The sequence below is a fragment of the Xenopus laevis genome, chromosome 8L (assembly GCF_017654675.1).
Source record: "Xenopus laevis strain J_2021 chromosome 8L, Xenopus_laevis_v10.1, whole genome shotgun sequence".
Classification (NCBI taxonomy): Eukaryota; Metazoa; Chordata; class Amphibia; order Anura; family Pipidae; genus Xenopus; species Xenopus laevis.
Window position 1 is genome coordinate 59,149,997 of NC_054385.1, and position 19,417 is coordinate 59,169,413.

The following is a 19,417-nucleotide window of genomic DNA, read 5'->3' on the forward strand; positions in this document are numbered from 1 at the left end:
TTTTCAGTGACCGAGCCACTCAGTCCCAATTCTAGCACAGAAATGCCTTTATAAGATACAGCGTTTGTGCTCAGCTTGTTAATCAGCACAACTGTTTGTTGTATGCACCCCCTTACATTACATTTGTGCTTCCTGGCCAAGATTGCTTCTGGATTAAAAATTAGTACATACAGTGCGCAGAGGGTGATCTGACATATCAACTAATGATCCCATTCTGCATTTCTTATAAAAACGTTCTCTTTCGAAAAAAATCATTTTCAACTTAAATGGTAACATGAACTAAGGGCTCAATAATACCAGGAAAAATTGGTGCTGCCATCCTCCTTATTAGTCAGCCATTCACAGGTTGCACACAATAGCTTTTTGGCACACACCTTTGTCTTTTAAGCAGTAGCAATATTCCCTCACTCCACTGCACAGGTTAAGCTTGCATCCCATACATATGAGTTTATTGCCTGTTTAAATAATTCTTTCATTCTTTTTGCTAAGTACCAAATGTCATTGCTATTTTATATTCTGCGGGCACACTACAGCCTGCCCCTTTTTAACCTCGCCGGGATTATTTCTTTCCATCAAAAAGACTTGTCATATAACATTTCAATTTCTTAATATTAATATGGCACCTGGTGTGTCACTGAGCATCTACCAAACTGCAGGTGGCCGTTGAAAAGACACTCTTTTCTTTTTAAAGGTGTTATTTAAATGTCAATGGAAATGTAAATCCAAGCTCTTAGAATTTTATTAAAAGGTTATGGCCAAAATAGCCCTGATCTTTGACTTGATACATAAATCACATTAACTATCCCTAATGTGGAATGGCAGAAAAGTGAACCATGGCTGATCAAAGATATATTTTACTTGTTAAGGGGCAGGCAGCAGAGACTGCATTGTCTGGCAGCAGGGAGCTTCAACAAATCACAGCCATTAATCCAGAGAGTATAAAACTCTTCCTCATAATTAAGTCTCAATACACTGCAAATTAGGGTTTGTATTTCTGCATAATTTAACCTAAAACAGCTGGTTTTTCCCACAGTGACTACCTAAATCATAGGTTAATATTAGTTTTAAGAAGAGCCCTACAAGCTCTATAAAAAAGACTAGAAATGCTGCACTGTGGGCTATAATTATCATGCTGTGTAAAATGATTATTATATAATATATTTCAATAAAAAATTATATATATATATATATATATATATAATACACAAAAGCCATGAATATCTTGTAAATTATATCCTTATAAACGATGAGTTCTGATGTCATCAGTTATAAACGTTGAGTTCTGATGTCATTTTCAAGTCACATGACTCACTGAAACGTGTGTATTATAATAAATAAAGTACCCCCAGTTGTAAAATAGGAGGATATTAGAAGTTACCTTGGAGTTCCATGACCTGTATAAAAACAGGTGTTTTTATATGGTCATGAAACTCCAAGGTAACTTATAATATCCTTATAATTTACAAGAGAGGGTACTTTATTCACTATATACCGTCCCATTCGTGGGGCACTCAGTATATAATCAACACATGCCTGGGTGCTGTCTCCTAAATCATAGGTAAAGTTTCTCAGCAACAGACGCACTCCAGGACTTCATAATGCAACGAAAGTAAAGAAAAAATTGTCAACATATCAGTCTCGTATTGGACCTTTCTCAAGACATAACATATATATACTTCCTGAAGACAACTAGAGTGTATTAGCCAAAACCAAAAAATAAGGGGCAAATTCACTAAGATGCGAAGTTGCGCCAGGCGCAACTTCGCCGCACTTCGCCGCACTTCGCCAGGCGTAGTTTCGCCAGGGCTCCGCAAATTTACTAAAATCCGAAGTTGCGCACAGGGGTAGCGTAAGGTTGCGAAGTTGCGCTAGCGTTGATTCGCTATATAAAGCGAAGTTACGCTAGCGAAGGCTAATTTGCATACGGCGCGAAATTCAAATTTCAATGGAGGAACACGTATCTGCACTACAAATGCCTAGAAAACCTTCAAATCAGCAAATAAAAATTTTATTTTGTCCTACACATGTGCCCACTGTCTAGGTAAGTTGCCATGAGTCAGGAAATGTAGGGGGGAGGAAGGGGAGCCCCAAAAAAATTTCGATCTTTTTCAGCCTATCAGCCATCATGTAGAAAACACGCCAGCGTTTTTTTGGGACTTAGAAAAAAAATTGACTTTTTTTTAAACAATCCCTATCTACTCTATTGCGCTTCGCCAGGTCTGAGGTGGCGAAGGAAGTCTAGCGTAAAAGGTAGCGTTCAGTACACTGCGCAAGTTAGTGAATTTGCGTAGTTTCGTCGCTAGCGAAACTTCGCCTGCATAAGGTTGCGAAGTAACACTAGCGAAACGACGCCAGCGTTCGTTAGTGAATTTGCGCAGTAGCGAAAATGCCAAACGCTAGCGAATTAACGCTAGCGTTCGGCGCTTCGCGGCTTAGTGAATTTGCCCCAATGTATTTAAATTTATTACTGGTAGACTAAAGTTTCGGACAGCAATCTAGCCTTTTTCAAAGTACTAATACAAACAACACCAGGGCCTAATATACACATACTGGGAAAAGGGATGACATCCCTACAACATCATTAAAAAGTGACTAAAGCATAACCATGTACAAATAATGTATATAATACAATATCTTACAAAACAGATCTCCACACATATTCACAAATTGAATATCACTTTAAATAAAGACAACAAAATTAAAAAAAAATCAACAAAATAATAGTTAACAACATATAATTGTTGCAATAGCAATTTCCTGCTTATCTAAATCTTTTACTAAACACATACATATGTTATACATATAATTAAAATATAACATTTCCCAAGTAACACTACCTAATAGATGTAACAAATACGATCCATATTATATTTAACACTTTTGGCATCTACAAAGATACATGTATTATTAGGTAGTATATATATATATGTGTATATATATATATACTTCAGAACAGTAGGTCACTGCAACACCCAGGTAATATGGCTTAGAGCCAATATAAGGAGCAGGGTACAGAATGTTTTGGCCACCTTCCGTTTAGCCGTGCATTGTGGGACTTGCAGTTCTAATAGTGTGGATTCCCTGTTCCGCTTTTCACAAGCAGCTTGTGTATCAGGCAAGTATAGTCAAGGTGTTATTCCAGGAAAAAAAGAAAAAAGATCAGCGTGGGTTCTGTAATAGGCACTATTGTGGGTACAAGTGTATTTTATTTAAACCCTTTTTAACAGAATTGACACTTAGGGGCATATTTTTCAAGGGTCAAATTTCAAATTGAAAAAACTTCGAAATTCGAATTCAAAAAGACCAACCGAAATTAAGTCGAAGCTTTTTTTTTTTGGAGTCCACCAATTGACTCCAAATGGGTTCTAGGAGATCCCCCATAGGCTAAAACTGCAATTCGGCAGGTTTTAGATGGCGAATGGTCGAAGTCGAATTTTTAAAGAGAAAGTACATGATAAATTTTGATCTAATTTTTGAATTTTTTTTCAAATTGAATTTGGACTATTCCCTAGTCGAAGTACACAAAAAATATGAATTTTTTTCATTCGAAAATTCACCTCGACCTTTGATAAATCTGCTCCTAAAATCAGAAATGATGTGACACAAGCGCCTAGAGAAATACCGAGCATCCCATCCCACCCATCCAGGAATGATAGTGCACCTTACAGAGGCGATGGAATCTTCCCCAGTGTGCCATGTTATGCAAATTTGTTTATGGGTGACACAAAAGGATCGGAGCTGTGAATGTCACCATATTACTTTGTGATTGCAAGAAAAAAAAAAAGAATTAAATATTCATGTTAAAATGATTTAAAAAGAACTGAAGATAATAACAGATGGCCATATCTAGTAAAACACTGTACCACTCAGTATGTGTGCAATTAATTATGCCAAAAACACAATTTCCTGATTTGAACATTTACAGCATTTTATGTGCAATCAAGCCGGGTTGTTGTTCAGTTACTGTTTTAAGAATTGTTTGCATTAGAATACATCAGAATATAAGCTGGAGCTGTTATGCCAGCATTGCCAGGGTCATTCAGCATTTGCCACTCTAGCAATTGTTGAACTTCAGCTCCAAGATCAATACAGACTGCAGGAAGTTAGTTGCAGTACAAGGTACTGGTTTATTATTTCAGAGAACAAGGCAATTATTTTTAAAAATGTGAATTATTTGATTAAAATGGACTTCCCGTAATGTGGAGATTTCTGGATAAGGGATCCCATACCTGAACAACAACAGCTGCATGGCCAAAGGCTGGAAACTTCATCCCAAAGTATATGGAACTTCATTATATCCAGTGTCAAACTGCAGTGTAAGTAGGCTGCGAAATTCCAATATGCATAATAACAGCTTTCTATTTGCTCTGATTATTGAAAAAAGTACCAAGGTAATTTCAGCACAGTAATTTATAATACAGGTATTCTTTTCACAGAGTTAATAAACACGGCTTACTAACATGAAGTGAGCATCCCCCCATCCCTAATCTTAGTTCCAAGTGCATGTCACACCTTACCATTACCATCTTCTCAGTTCAATCCTACAACTTCTTTTTGGGAAGTTTTTTGAAAAAAAAATATTTTTTTATGTTACTGGTCCTTTAATTTAAGCATGTTATAGAATGGCCTATAGTTAGCAGTTTAAGGGGATATTCACCATTTGCAAAGTCTTACTAAAGCAAAGGACTTTGCAAAAGAAACACTTTCCCAAATACAACAGTCTAATAAAAATGATTTGTTTATTTAAATATTATTAATAATACGTACCTGCTCTGGTCGCTGACCCCCTCCTACATTAAGTAAAACAAAAAAAGTCAGCAGTGGATGCACAGCATCAATTGAGGACAGGGTCGGGTTAAAGGGGATGTAAAATAAAATAAAAAAAATAAAATCACATTTTTACTTTCTTTAATGAAGAAGAAATATATCTCCAATATACTTGTGTACCATTTTTTGTAAGAAACCTGAATGCAGTGAAAGCCCCCCTTCGTTTACTTGCTCTAACAGCTGTGGATAGGAAACTTCAGACGGTCCCTAACTGATTTTTCAGGTAATCAATCATACTTTCAAACAGCAGGAGGAGCCCCTCCCACCTTACTTCCCTGACCTCAACCTTTGTTTGTTTCCCTGTAAAGCAGCCAGTGAACGTGTAGAGATTTGTATCCACAGACCCAGCATATTCTGATTATTAATCAGTCTTGCTGTATAGGCTTCTATGGCAGATATGCTTTGACCTTTACTGTTTTGATAATTTATGACGATCCCTAAGCTAAGCTCCCAACAAAAGCCCAGACCACACTGAGCATGTGCATGGTCTTGCAAAGATGTTTAACAAAGTTACAAGATGATGACCGGCCTGCGGCCAACTTTGAAAACATAAATCATTTATTTAATTAGGCTTCTGGAGCATTAAGCTCATGTTTATATTTAGTATGCAAAATACAGCATTTCTAGCATTATTCTATTTTAAACTTTAGTTCCCCTTTAAGCTCTACTGTGTGTGTCTAGCTAATAGGATTAATATTATGCAAGTGAATGAGGACAATTGGGGGGCATGCACAGTAGCACTTAAACCGGCGCTGAGACCCAGTCTCTGCATCAAGCTTAACCCAGAGATTGGCTAAGCCCTAACTTAATTTGAAATATCAAAGTATTTGGACAGGTGCTCCTTTTGCAAAATCCTACCACTTTGGTAGGACTTTACACATGGTGGACAACCCCTTTAACTTGGGTTTCATTTTGTATCTGTTTTTGTGTATTTGTATTCCTGTTATTGCATTCTGTTTATTGGGTCTATGACCCCAACAATAAAAACTCATACCTGTGAGACTACATTATTACATATATTCCTGTAGAAACCTTCACTATTCATCTTCCACTTACAATCCACTGCCTGTTGCCTAGGTAACTGGGATCCTAGCAAACAGATAGCAACTGAATCTGGAAAATGGTTTAACAAACGTTGAATTATTAAAAAAAACATAAATAAAAAAAGAGGACAAACTGCAAATTGTCTCCGAATACTATTTTCCATAATTTCCCTTGCCTTGGACTATTTATTTGCTATTTCATGTGTTTCAGGGCCAGATTATTATACAACACTGGTGTCATGCAAAGAGCTCTATGAAATTTTTTTGGCAGGGTTGGAACAATAAAATGTGTTTTGGGGGGGCATGAATACTGAACTGAATCCAACTCCTAATTTGCATATGGAAATTAGTTGTGGGAAGGAGAAACATGTTTTACTTCCTTGTTTTGTGACAAAAAGTCACGTGATTTCCCTCCCCCTAATTTGCATATATAAATTAGGATTCGGTTCAGCCAGGCAGAAGGATTCGGCCGAATCCTTCTGAAAAAGGCCAAATCCTGAACCAAATCCTGGATTTGGTGCATCCCTATATAATCATGACCCTTACTGCCCAAATTCATAGGGGCAGGCCCAGACCTGCTCCCTGTACGAACCTGTCACCGCTGCCTTGACCTCCCTCTCCTGGCCTGATCGCATGATAAAAAATATAATAGAGAGAGAGGGCCCATTGGAGGGGGTCAAAGGGGGGCCCCAGAGACAGTGGACCCTGCATAGGAGAGATCAGCTGTGAGAGGGGCTGATTGAAGGCTGGTTGCAAAGTGCAGAAAAACATGGCAGCTTGCAGCTGTGTTTAAGTGCCTAGTGCACAAAATGCAAAGCTTATGGTTCCTTTACTACACATGTCTGTGGTATCTCTGAGTGCCTAGGTTAATAGGAAAGCCCCTTGTTGTACTGCCAGCGTCAAATACATTTTTGGGGTTCTTGTGTCTCATGGCAAGTATAATAAACTGAAGAAGATTTCCAGGATAAACTGTATGAAGTATGCAACCCTAAGTGGGTTCTTATTAAAGACAGAACCTTAACCTGTAACATGACTAACATATCCCACCCCTCCTTTTACAAAGAGATCTCCTTAATCATTTATTGTCACCTTTAGCCGTCGATGCGGTTAAAGGGTTCTTTTACAGGAAAGGCTAGTTCTCTGCAAGCTGAACTTTTGGAAACACTGCTTGTATAAACCTGTCCATAAATGGCTTGTAAGAGCATGTTGGGAACATGCATGAAAGGCTATGCATCAAACGACCAACCAGTCAAGCTGCTTTAGTGTTAACACATTCTGTGCCAGAAAGCAATGTATTGCATTACCCTACAGTGAATTCTTTGTTACCATGTATGGACAATGGCAGCTGTTCCTATCTCTGGTGTTTAAAACTCAGTCTAGTGGAACATAGCCTCATTGCTTAACCCAGTTATATTAAGGGGGGCAACCTTTCTTACACTGTGGGGGCACAAAAAATATTTTGCTGTTGGACCCAGTATGCAATAATATTGTGAATACAATGTTTCGATTATAATTAAACCAGGTTTCAGTGTTTCCGATAGGGCAAACCACATAGACTATAAACTGTATTATACCTTTGGGAAACAAGGAAATCTATTTGCCTATCATAGTCTCTCTAAAGCTGACCACAGACACAAAGATCCGACCGTACGAATCAACATACGATCGGACTTTCCCATCTCCCGACCTGCCACTAACCATTCAGATCAAAGTCTTACCATTCCGACCAAATAAAGTAGTTAAAGAACAGATCAGCCGATGTTCTGCCCCTGACAGCAATCGTACGATAGACAAAGCTGGTGACAGTCTCCCTCTGAAAATCGTACGATCGGCAATACATGCAGAGATATTATCTGCAGCCGACAGAAATTTTCTAACCTGTCCGATCGACCAAACAATCTCCGCCGGACGAAAAATGGGACTCTCCACACACGTTCCAAAAATCGTACGAATTCTCGGTTCGTACCATGAGATCTTTGTGTCTATGGCCAGCTTAAGACACTCATTTGGCATAGGCCTGTGAACTAATATCATTGGTACAAGCAACAGTACAGCAGTGCCATTAAAGTTTGACTTCTGTACAAATGATCAGAATTTAAAACCAGGGACAATAAATTGTGCTGCCACTATGCTAAAATGGAGATCAAGTAGAACTTTTTCAGGGGACCAGAAAAGAATGATGTAAAATCCAGGAAAACGTAAAATAAGGGAACTGTATTATGTATTATATATTGGTGGGACTATATATATATCCTGCCCTTCATGAATATAGCATTGCCAACAAGGCAGCACTGTATTCATCAGGGATACACAGGTTTCTCTTTATTGCACGTTACATCCTGCTCTACAAATTACCCCTTTTGGCTCTGAGTCTCAATGGGGCATGGGTTTGTACATACAGTATAACATTAGTGAATTAACTCTAACTAAACTACAATATAATCTGGATAGATGTGGAGAGAATTGACGAGAAAATAAAGAGCCAATGCATGATATTTTATTAGATAACGGAAAAGTATATGTTCTGACCTTTATTATATTTTTTATTTTATCTCTTGCATTGTCAGTATTATCCATCTAAAAAGTTGCCTTATTCTAAACTTGCTCTTGCTAAACTGCTTGATCTACATCTTCACGAAAACTGTGATCTTTGCAGTGGCAAACATTGAGATACAATGAGAGATGGGGGCATCAGCAGTTTTTGATCATTGTTTATACATGTGCATTGTGTCAAAAGAGACAAGAGATCACATTATATATCAAAGACAATAATATTAGTAGTGCTTGGAAAGGTCACATTGCTCCCAGGGGAAGCTGCACATAATTAGGTCAGCATACTGTGCTCACCCTGTCTGGATGTAGTAACCTGACAGTCAACGGACATGGTTTTCAAGCACATTTCTGCCTCTGTTATTTGGACATCTGCTAGGCATTTTCTTCTCCCACGTAACAGCAGACTGCCTGAAAGCTGCATTTAAGCTTGGATGCATGCCTTTATATTTAATAGCCAGTAAAAGAAAAGACATGAATCTTTTGATGTGAATCCTTCTTTCCTATACGTTCCAGTATCCGTTACCCTTGTTACCAACTAATCAAGTATATAATGGGGAAGATATCACATGCACAAATATACTGCTTCAAAAATACTTTTATTCACAAAATATTTTTTTAAAAAACATTGGTGGCAGGGGCCTATAGAATATTAAAATAATACATTGGTGGCCAGGGGATCAAAAAAAACAAAAAAAACCCCACTGTTGTTCAGTACAATTGAACTTGTGGCCTCCTTTCGTGACTTCGGGTCTTTTCGCCGCTTCGGGACTTCAGCTTCGGCTATTTTAGTTACTTCAGTTCTTTGTGCCGCTTCGGGAGTTCAGGTTCGGCTGTTTTCGTGGCTTCGGGTCCTTCGGCTGTTCTCGGCACTTCCGCAATTCTGCTGGCCGCACACATTAATAGAATTTGCCATCAAAGATTCTAGGGAAATAATTTCTAGGGAAATAAGAGAGAAAGGCTGCACTTCTGTGAAGTAGATGGCAGAGATTCTCTTTTCTGTGTAACAAAGTGCTTACAGTCCTGAACCCCAATGATTGCTACACTGCTAGCATTTGATTATAATTATAATTTGGAAAAGAATCAAGCAAGTCCTTTTATTGAAAGCACAACAATGTTTATCTGTTGAAGATTCTTGAGTTTGTATCCCCAGATATGTATAGTGTTACAATAGATGATGGTGCAATATAAAATATATATTCATAATAAAAGTATTTATCAAACCAATGTAAAAAAAACAGTATTAAATTAGTTAATTTTATGACTCTTACCAAGTATTTGTAAAGGGTTGTTGTGTTACAAAAGTTTGTTTGCATATCACTTAGGCTTACTCACAATGTAGCTGGAAATATCATTGTTCAAGAAATAAAAGATTAAACTCATAAGGCTGTTCTATACTTTTATTACTAATTTATTTTACAATAAAGTTCAGAAACCTCAGATACTGTGCTGCAATGCTTATGTAACACTTGTACACAATGTTTAACTGGTACAAGCCTACTTTTTCTAATTCACCATATTACTGGTGGAGGCAATTTCCATTCTGTGGCAGTGACAAAAGTCCTGGTTATGGGACGAGTTGCCTTTTGGATACCTATATCTATATGACAGGGATCCTAGCTGTGGTGATTGCACGACAAGGAATCAACTAGTATAATAAGGTTATTTTGTGTCAACTCTGGAGGCACAAAAGGGCTTGGCCAGTTTGGTTGCAGAGTGTCACGGCAGAAAGGCACAAAGAAGAACCTGGCAAGTTCTGTTGTTTTTGATGAGAATGGCAGCTATCACATACGGACGTTCCACAATTGTTTTGTATGACTTTTGATGTTATTGCTTCAAATTGATAATCTTTAGCTGTTGCCCACAATCGGTACATGTAATTGTTCATCTGTCAAAAAAAAAACAAAAGTGATTACATTTTGCTGTTTATGGTTTTGTCAGCTGATGCACCACCTCCGGATCAGTGAGGCATGAGGTCTCCTTTACTATGCTCCGGATTCATTGTTAAATGTTTGGCTCAGGTGTGTTTAATATTTATAGAAGAAGCTCAGTCAGTGTTTGCAGAAGCGCTGCATGCTGGCTGCACATAAGTGAATTCTATGCAGGTGTGTGGACACGGGAGATTGGATCAGTCAAAAAAGTAAGCAGCATGAGACTGATGTTAAAGGGGCAGTAAACATTAGGAAACTTTATGGGTGGTGGCAGACGAGTCTACTGGGGGAGATTAGTCGCTCAACAACAAATCACCGCCTCTTCGGGCGACTAATCTCCCCTAAATGCCTTCCCGTCGGCTAGACTGTAAATCGCCAGCATGACGGCACTCGGAACGCTTCGCTTTCTGAAGTTGCACGAGGTTGAACAAATAAACAGGTCTCTTGGGAGAACTTAGACTCCCAGCTTAAAGGGCAATTCACCTTCATTAGCAAAACTGTAATAAATGAAAAAATATGTTCAAACTTTCATAACCTGTTGTAAAATGAACATGATAATTAGTGGTTGTGGCCACAAAAACGGGCATGGTCAAAAAATTCACCCCACTACACGCGGCAACTTTTTTTTGTCCCTCTTTTTATTTTTCCAAAATGTTGGGAGGTATGAAAAAGTAATGTGCGCAAACATACAGTATATTTTGGTGTTTAATTGGCTGCACAAGGAGTGTGCAGAATTAGTAGGCCTAAAGTACTCGTGTAATCTCACTAAGTGTCAGTATGAGAATTTATAACAATTATTGTCAAGTTAGTCAGAAAGTTTCCCAGGTACCAGAACCATTCGAATGCACAGTATTTTTATATTTGTAATGCTATGATATTGTGCATATGCCAACTAAAGATGTTTAGGAGTGTGAGAATGAGTTGCCACTGGCATGGAACCATTGGCTGGTGAGTTTATCCAGTGAAGAGGAGCCTAGATTAAGGATTATATGTGCCAAACAAGTTGCCCTTCCCCCAATGAACTGCATTATTCTTGTCCTTTTTAGAACAATGTGATTTTTTAAAAAAAAATTTTTAAAATGTTTGTGAATTTCATGTCAGCACACTATAGGGCAAATTTACTAACCTCCGAAAATTCGCCAGCGATGGCTTCGCTCCCATCGCAACAATTCGCCAGGCGTAGATTCGGCAGGACAACGATAATTCAATAAAATCCGAAGTTGCATCCAGGGCACCGAACCCTGGTGAACTAACGCTAGCGTTACTGCAGCAAGCAAAGAGAAGTTGCGCTAGTGTTGTCTAATTTGCATACGGCGGGAAGTTAAAGTTCAATGGACGTATATGTTGCAGCCATACCTCCCAACATTTTGGATGTAAAAAGAGGGAGAAAAAATGTGACAACACCACTTTCTGTGGCCACACCCCTAATTACCATGTTCATTTTACAAAATTTGGCAGGTTATGAAAGTTTGAAAATATTTCTCCTTAACTAAACCGTTTTTTTTGTGTCTCAGTAACAAAGTATCTTATTTGCACCTGTTCAGGCCTGGACTGACAATTAAAATAGGCCCTGGCATTTCAGGTACACAGAGGCCCAAACAGCCCCCACCAGCCCACTAAATACTGACTTCTATGGCACCTTATAGCAGCCCCTCTGGCATTTGCCAGAACCCACAGATTGCCAGTCTGGGCCTGCACCTGTTAGCTTATCTGGGCTCTCTGCTAAAAGCCAATTAAATGAGAACTTTGTTTCTTTTTCTGGCTGTTCAGTGCAGAGAAAATAGGGACTTTCCAGTACAAATGAGGGACTGCAGGTTGAGCTGTCAAAGAGGGACTGTCCCTCCGAAAAAGGGACAGTTGGGAGGTATGGTTGCAGCCAATACATTACACTACACAAGCCTAGGAAACCTTAATAAAATAAAGTTGTTATATTGCCCTACACATGAGCCCAGTGTATAGTTTATGTGCCATATGTTAGGAAATGTAGGGGGGAAGCCGGTTACCCAAAAAAATGTTATGCTATTTTTCAGCCTATCACCCTGGAAAAGAAAACGTCGCCAGTGTTTTTTGGGACTATTTTTTGAGGAAGTCCTATCTACTCTATTGCACTTGGCCTGGTCTGAGGTGGTGAAGGCAAGTCTGGCGCAATAGGTAACGTTCAGTAAAATCCGCATCTTAGTGAATTTGCGTAGTTACGTCCATTCGCCGGAGCGCAACTTCGCCAGGCGTTAAGGAGCGAAGTACCGCCAGAGTCTATCTCCGTCGCTAGCGAAGTTACGCCAGCGACCGTTAGTAAATCGGCAAAGTACCGAAATGACGTCAAGCTGGCGAATTTTCACCAGCGTTAGTCACTTTGCCCTTTAGTAAATTTGCCCCTATGTGACAAGTAAACAAGTTACTTCAGATGAGCAGAAGGCTCCCTTCTCTTTGCTCAATTCACCCACTGCTGCCAGAGTTTCCCCCTACAAGCTGGAAGTCTCTTCCGTGTACGACGCAACCCCTGTGCAAATTGAGGAGCTGCAGCCTGTGACGCTCCCTCAGTTACAAAAGTGCCATCTCTGCATATGGCGCCCGCCACACTGAGTATATATCAGTTTTTACTTCAGCTACACCCGAGAAGGGGCATTCTCCGGACTTGACGCGCAACAGACCGCTATCATTAGGCAAGATGACTGTTCCCATTTACACACTGAAATATACGTTTCCCTCCTTACTGGCTCAATTTCTTTCCAGCTCTACATTCTATTTTATCACATTTGACAAGATTCTAAATCTCGTATCGCCTCTTTTAGTGAGCTGTGTTATAGTCCCTCCCCATTCTCGCCCTGTCAGCGTGTAGTCTCGCGAGACAGCCGTGTGTTTGTGTGTGTATACGCTAGCCCTCCTATTCCCTTGCCTTGGCCTGTCAGCGGGAGCCTGTAGCCTGAATGCTGGGCCGGCCAGCGCCCCCGGGGAGCAGCGCCCAGTGAGGCCTCTCAGCCCAGCCAGTACTAAGAGCAGGCCGGATCCAAACAGCTCGCTCATGGCGTCCGACAGCGACACGGAGGAATTTTTTGATGCCCCGGAGGATGTCAACCTATCCTGTTCTCCTGCGGTGTGAGTAGCGCCCTGTGCTCCCAGCACTACTTCCTATTGCAGTCTGACGTGAATCTATAAAACTCAGTGAGCGGAACTCTGCACTGACAGTTGCCTCCTCTCCCCTGTTTATCGGCTGCCTTTTCTCTCTCGTTCAACTTCCCTTGATGTCTCTGTCCTCCACTCCTTTCTGTCAGCTTCTGTTTTGTACCTTCCTCTGCCTTTATCTATGGAACTCCCCCTCATTGCCCTGTGGCATGTCTTTCTCCATAAAGTTTCATTTGTTTCCAACTCTCTTGCTCCAAACATGTTTCTCCTGAAGCCTTTGCAGCTTTAGACTCCGATATTCTAAGCTTTTCTGTCACCATTCTACTCTTGCCAACTACTTGTTTGTATCTTTCATCTCTACACTCTCCTGTTGTCCCTGTTTGTGTGTCACTACCCTCAATGCCTTCATCTTCCCAATCCCCTCCCAATCTGCATTTATTCTTGTCCCACCCACACGTGCCTCCCTGACTACTCTATCATCCAGCTCTACCATCCACACCTCCTTCCTAAGTTTACTTCTGTGCTTCTAGCCCCCCCAACCCAAAGCTTTATATATTTTTGTCAAGAACACCTCTGCCCCAAGCCTACTCCCTCCCCACCAAAGTTTGTTTCTCTGACTCTACACCCCCACCCCAAAAAAAACCTCCTACCCCTCCCAAGCCAGCAAACTTGCTTCTTTGGCTCATACATTTCTCCCCCACACCCCCTAAGCTGTGGCTCTCCCCACCAGGCAGGCCCGCATTGACAATCTGTGGGTTGTGGCAAATGGCAGAGGTGCTGCTGTAAGGTCCCATAGACACTCAGTCACTATTTAGTGGGCTGGTGAAGGACAATTTGGGCCTCTTTGTACTTGGAATGCCAAGGCCTATTATGACTCCCAGTCCAGACCTGTTCCCCACCCGACCTGTATTTCTTACCCTTGCTTTACTGACTCTACCTCCCATATTTACGTCTCCGACTTCCCTCTAAACTTTCTTTCTTGGCTCTGTCCCCTACCCCCAAAGTTGCTTCTCTTCCCCAGCCCCAAACTCCCTCTGCCCTGTGCTGGTGCATCCATGTCCTGAGTGGTCTTCTTGTTGATGCTTTCTTTCTATGTTCCATCTCCTTTACTTATCTTCCCCCATTACGTTTAGCATCAGTCTTTTTATTATCTTCATTAGTTGTTTTCTTGTAATCGCATCCTATGTAATCAGAGCATCTCTAGTATTGTCCATCTTTGCTTTTGTATGGTCAGCATGCAGCACCAACATCCCTTAATCTTACTGCACCCTGTGTCTTTCTCTTTTCTATCCACCTCTTAACACACCCACACATTCTCTTTATATGACAGCACTGTGTCTTCCTTGTCAGTGTGAGCTCTGTCATTAGCATCACCACTCTCTAACCATTTCATTTTTTTCTTCATCCTATTTACTGCTTTTACACGACTTTACTATCATATCAACCTGTGCCAATATTTCATTCGATTTTATTTTTCATCATACTTTGCATTTTATTTACCTCATCATGTTTTGATTTATTATCAGTTTTTCATAACCCTCTTTTCATCTTCTGTTTTTCTGCTTCTCTATCTGCAGATTCTGTCTGTGCATCCTTTGATTTTTACTATGTTTTCAAAAGGAATAAAAATATTTAAAGTTTATCTTCCCTAATTTTGCAACAGACATTCAGAGTTGTTTAGGTCCAGTATAGCTTCAGGTATGAGATCTGTTATCTGGAAACCTGTTATTCAGAAAGCTATGAATTACAGGAAGACTATCTCCTATAGACTCATTTTTATTCAAATACCGGTAATTCATATTTTTAAAAATAATTGTGGTTTTGTAGTAATACAATAGTATATTGTGCTTGAGCCTGTAATTAATCCTTATTGAAGGCAGAACAATCTTATTGGGTTTAATGTTTAAATGATTTTTAAGTTGACTTAAGGAATGGAGAGCCAAATTATGGAAAGACTCTTTATCCAGAAAGGCCCAGGTCCCGAGGCTTCTAGACAACAGATCCCATAATTTATTACTATTGTGGCACAATAGAAATATCCATCTACTGGGACAACTGTCTGATATAATCTTTATTCTAATTTGATGAATCGGAAGTGGCTGTCAACAGACACAGACATTTTTGCCGCAATAGTTCTCCCTGAGAGTACTGCAGTGATCTAACACTACCCATGTACCCTGAGACTTGGGATGAGTCATTTAGTGATGAACTTCAAAATAATATATTGCATTGGTTCCTTAATAACTGCAATATATGCAAAAAATGCACACAATTAGACATTTTTATTTGGTTTTGATTTTCTTTTGCGTATGGTCTTTATTATTTTTATATACACGCAGGAGATGCTCTGGGCTTCAGTGGCGGCTATCAACATTAAATTTTTCTTTACGTTTTCAAATGTATAGGGTAGTCATTTTTAAGAGCATTGGTACACAGGAAGATTTTGGGTACAGTGTAGAAGCTTATTTAGCTTGCAATCGGCTGCAAATACAGGTGCTTATTTAATTTCCAGGAAAAAAACACTTGCTTTCATGAGATCATAAGCAATGAAGGATGATTTGAGCTACTAAAAGTTGGACACCAGATTTCCCCATTTGCCATAAAATTATACACACACACACTCAGAGGTGCACTCAGAGTACTAGTAAATGCCTAGGTCCAGAAACATCAACCCAACTGTTTCTTAATCATACCAATAAATGGTCATTGATACCTGTAGATGCTGTTTGGCTTATCCAGTGAGTATGGTGGAGATTAGGATGCCATGCAGTTGGTTCCCTTGCCCTACACTCCTAGTGAAGGGAGAAATGCTGTCTCCCAAATAGATTCATAAATCATTTCGGAACAGGAAGTCTGCAACAAGTGAGCTTATAAAACTTCTTACCTAAGTGTTGCTGAACAAAACAGATAACATATGTTTATTTGGGAATAAGAATAGATATGGGGCATTTCCAATAAGTGTACAGGCCCTATCCTGATGCTTTACGTGTTTAACAGTTTTATGCAAGTCTCCTGTTGTACTGTGGGTATTACCTACTGAAGCAGAGACCAATGCTGAACCCAGATTATCTGTGTCCCCCCCCCCCTGCATTCAGTCTCCACTTCTGAGGGTATAGGCCCAGGGGGCAGTGAGTGACTTCAGCTTCTGCAACTGCTGTTTCAAAAGGTTTCCACTGAGAAGTTTGTCCCTCTTGTCACTTACACATTCATGGCCACGTCAACTGCAAATGTCTAGTCCATGCTAAGGCAAGTTAATAATGGAATCTATGTTATGGTAAAGTCATTGCTTTTGGAAACATGTTTGTGTACAGGTAGTGCACACCTGGAAATAATGCATCTCTAGTACACAAGCTGTTTCTTTTTTCCTTTCTGGCTTAATCTTTTGTCTTTAGAGTATATAGGGATGGTCTCAATTCTAAAACATGGACTTGTTAAACCAGGGCAAGAGATATGGGAAGTTTAAGAAATAAGCACATTCAGTTGGGCTTTTTTAAGAAATATGCAGAAGCACTGCCAAAAAGTTAAGTTTTTTCACACAGCTTTACCTGTGTAAAAGGAAACCAAACTCCTCCCTCACCTTGTTCCGCTGTTATTTTTTTAGGGGCCCAAGATTTAAGCTGACCATACATGGGTAGACTATGCCACTACCCTGCAAATGATCTTATCGGCTAAACGATCGTCATCATTTCACAGCTAAAACTTTTTACACCTGTTCAATTAACTGTTTGGACAATGTTGTTAGAACAATCAGAAATTTTACGATCATTTGCACATATCAATATTACAGTTAGTCGACAATTTTATTGGATTGTGCTGAAATCAGTTGTTTAACATGACAAAATCTGCCTGTGTGGCCATCTCAATTCTGAGAGGCAGCTTATGTACCTTAAGTTACATTTTTCAACTAAAGACAAAGGGGACCCATTTTTGGTCTCATCTCACTCAGATGAGCACGGTCATGGTCTGCTTTATGCAGACTGCTCTCACTGAAACTTTAGTCCTGCATCTGTTGAAGATTTTGTTAAAACATAAGCACAGTAGGTTTATAAGTTCCCCTTCTTTTTATTTAATGACCATATTCCATTCCCTCCCCCCCCCTCTTGTGATTATTTAACAACTTTTAGGGGGTTATTTATTTAAGTCTGAATGGCAAAAACTTGAAAAATGTGAGTTTTTTTTTTTTTTTTACTATAAAATCCAAACTTTTAGAGAAAAAAAAAACATAAAAAATTTGTACAATTCCCATTTTTGTACGATTTTCACAAGTTTTTCAATTTTTTTTTCCCGTACTGGAATTTTTTCGGGAAATAAGGGCAAATAACCCATTGCGGATTTGGTCGGAGTTTATTTAAAAAAATAATGAGATAAATTCGGATTTTGATAAATAACCCCATTAGGGGCAAATTTACTAAACTGAAAATTTGCCAGCGTGACGTCATCTTGCCACTTCGCCAATTTACTAACAGTGGTCCTGGTGAAAATTCGCCAACGAATTAAGATATTGTAGCGCAACTTCGCAGCCTGGCGAAGTTGCACTCTTGCGAAAGGGCAAAATTACACAAATTTACTAAGTTTATGAATGTTACCTCTTTTTGCCAGAGTTGACTTCGCCAGGTTAGACCAGGCGAAGTGCAATAGAGTAGATAGGAATTTGAAAAAAAAAAAAGTAGAAAATTTTTCCCAAAAAAATGCTTGACTTTCCCTGGGATTGTGTAGTGTAATGTGCGCTGCAGCATACACGTCCATTCATTTTTAAATTTGGCGCCGTAAGCAAATCAGCCTTCGCTAGCGTAACTTCGAATGGCTGATCGTACTATCGCTTGCGCAACTTTGCACATCCTTGACGAATCTACGCCTGGCGAAGTTCGGCGAAGGCAACACTAGCGGTTTTTCGGAGGTAAGTAATTTTCCCCTTAGTCTCTCTTGATTTTGGATTCAGGGTAACAACAGGCTAAAATTCCCAAGGGCACACTTTTCATCAATTCATTCTTATTTCAACTACTGTATTGTCAAATATAAAATCCTACAAGTTGGTCCTTCTTATTATATGAGAGTGGACCCACGGTGTAAAGTTCTCTGTTGAACCCTCTAACACTGGTTGGGTTATTGGCTTGTTATTAACAGATTAGACAGTTAAGTGCCTAATAATTGCAGGTGCTCCTCCCATTGCATTTCAACATGACTGAATCCATAGTTTCATCTTGTTCAGGCTGATCTTTATCCAAATGCCTTTGTTTGTATTCTGATTACAGTTTAAATACAAAGTGTAATTGGGTTGCCCAAACTGCACCTTCCAGTTGTTTTATTAACACTATATGTCCCAGCATTATTTTAAGAGTTATATTTCAGTGGGTGCTGCAGGTAGCTGCTCTGTGATAATGGAGTCTTAAATTTTATTCAGCGTTCCAAAATGTTATTGGAGTAGTCCAGATTTATACTGGCATGTTAAAAATATGTGGTTATAGAACCAAGGTTTTCCTGTTAGTATGTATACTTTATTATTGGAATATCTTTTTTTATCAGTGAAACGAAAGAAAGGATGATGAGTAGTGCCTATCCCAGTGCTAATATGTCCGGTTACAGTAAACAATATACATAGCAACTAAGGGCATTCTGTTTCAACAAGGAGCTGCTTGGTCACTCATTTCTCAAGGCCTAGTTATGCCCATTTGTGTAGGCAACAGTCTGTTGCAGTCTGAATTTTGTTTCTGTCCACTTACGTCTCTCATTGTTTGCACTCCTTGCCTTGCATTATCTGCACAGAGGTTTCTGTGTTGTCCATGTGTCTGCATAGCTGGTTACTCCTTTTTCTCCTACACTCCGAAAGCACACTGACAAGTCAATTGGCTCCTGATATAAATTGACCCTAGTTTTTTGTAAATGTTATAGGGCGGCCCTTAAGCTGTAAGTCCCACTATGGCAGGTACTGATGTGACTGATGCC

The 19,417-nt window shown here is 39.6% G+C and overlaps 1 protein-coding gene across 1 annotated transcript in view; it reads left to right on the top strand.

The window, feature by feature from the left end:
* The first annotated feature begins 13,182 nt into the window (after positions 1-13,182).
* Positions 13,183-19,417, top strand: part of wdr44.L (WD repeat domain 44 L homeolog) — a 46,592-nt gene continuing 40,357 nt past the window's right edge. The window contains 1 exon segment of the mRNA NM_001096197.1: positions 13,183-13,447. Within this exon segment, the coding sequence (NP_001089666.1) occupies positions 13,374-13,447 (74 nt within the window). The 5' untranslated portion in view covers positions 13,183-13,373.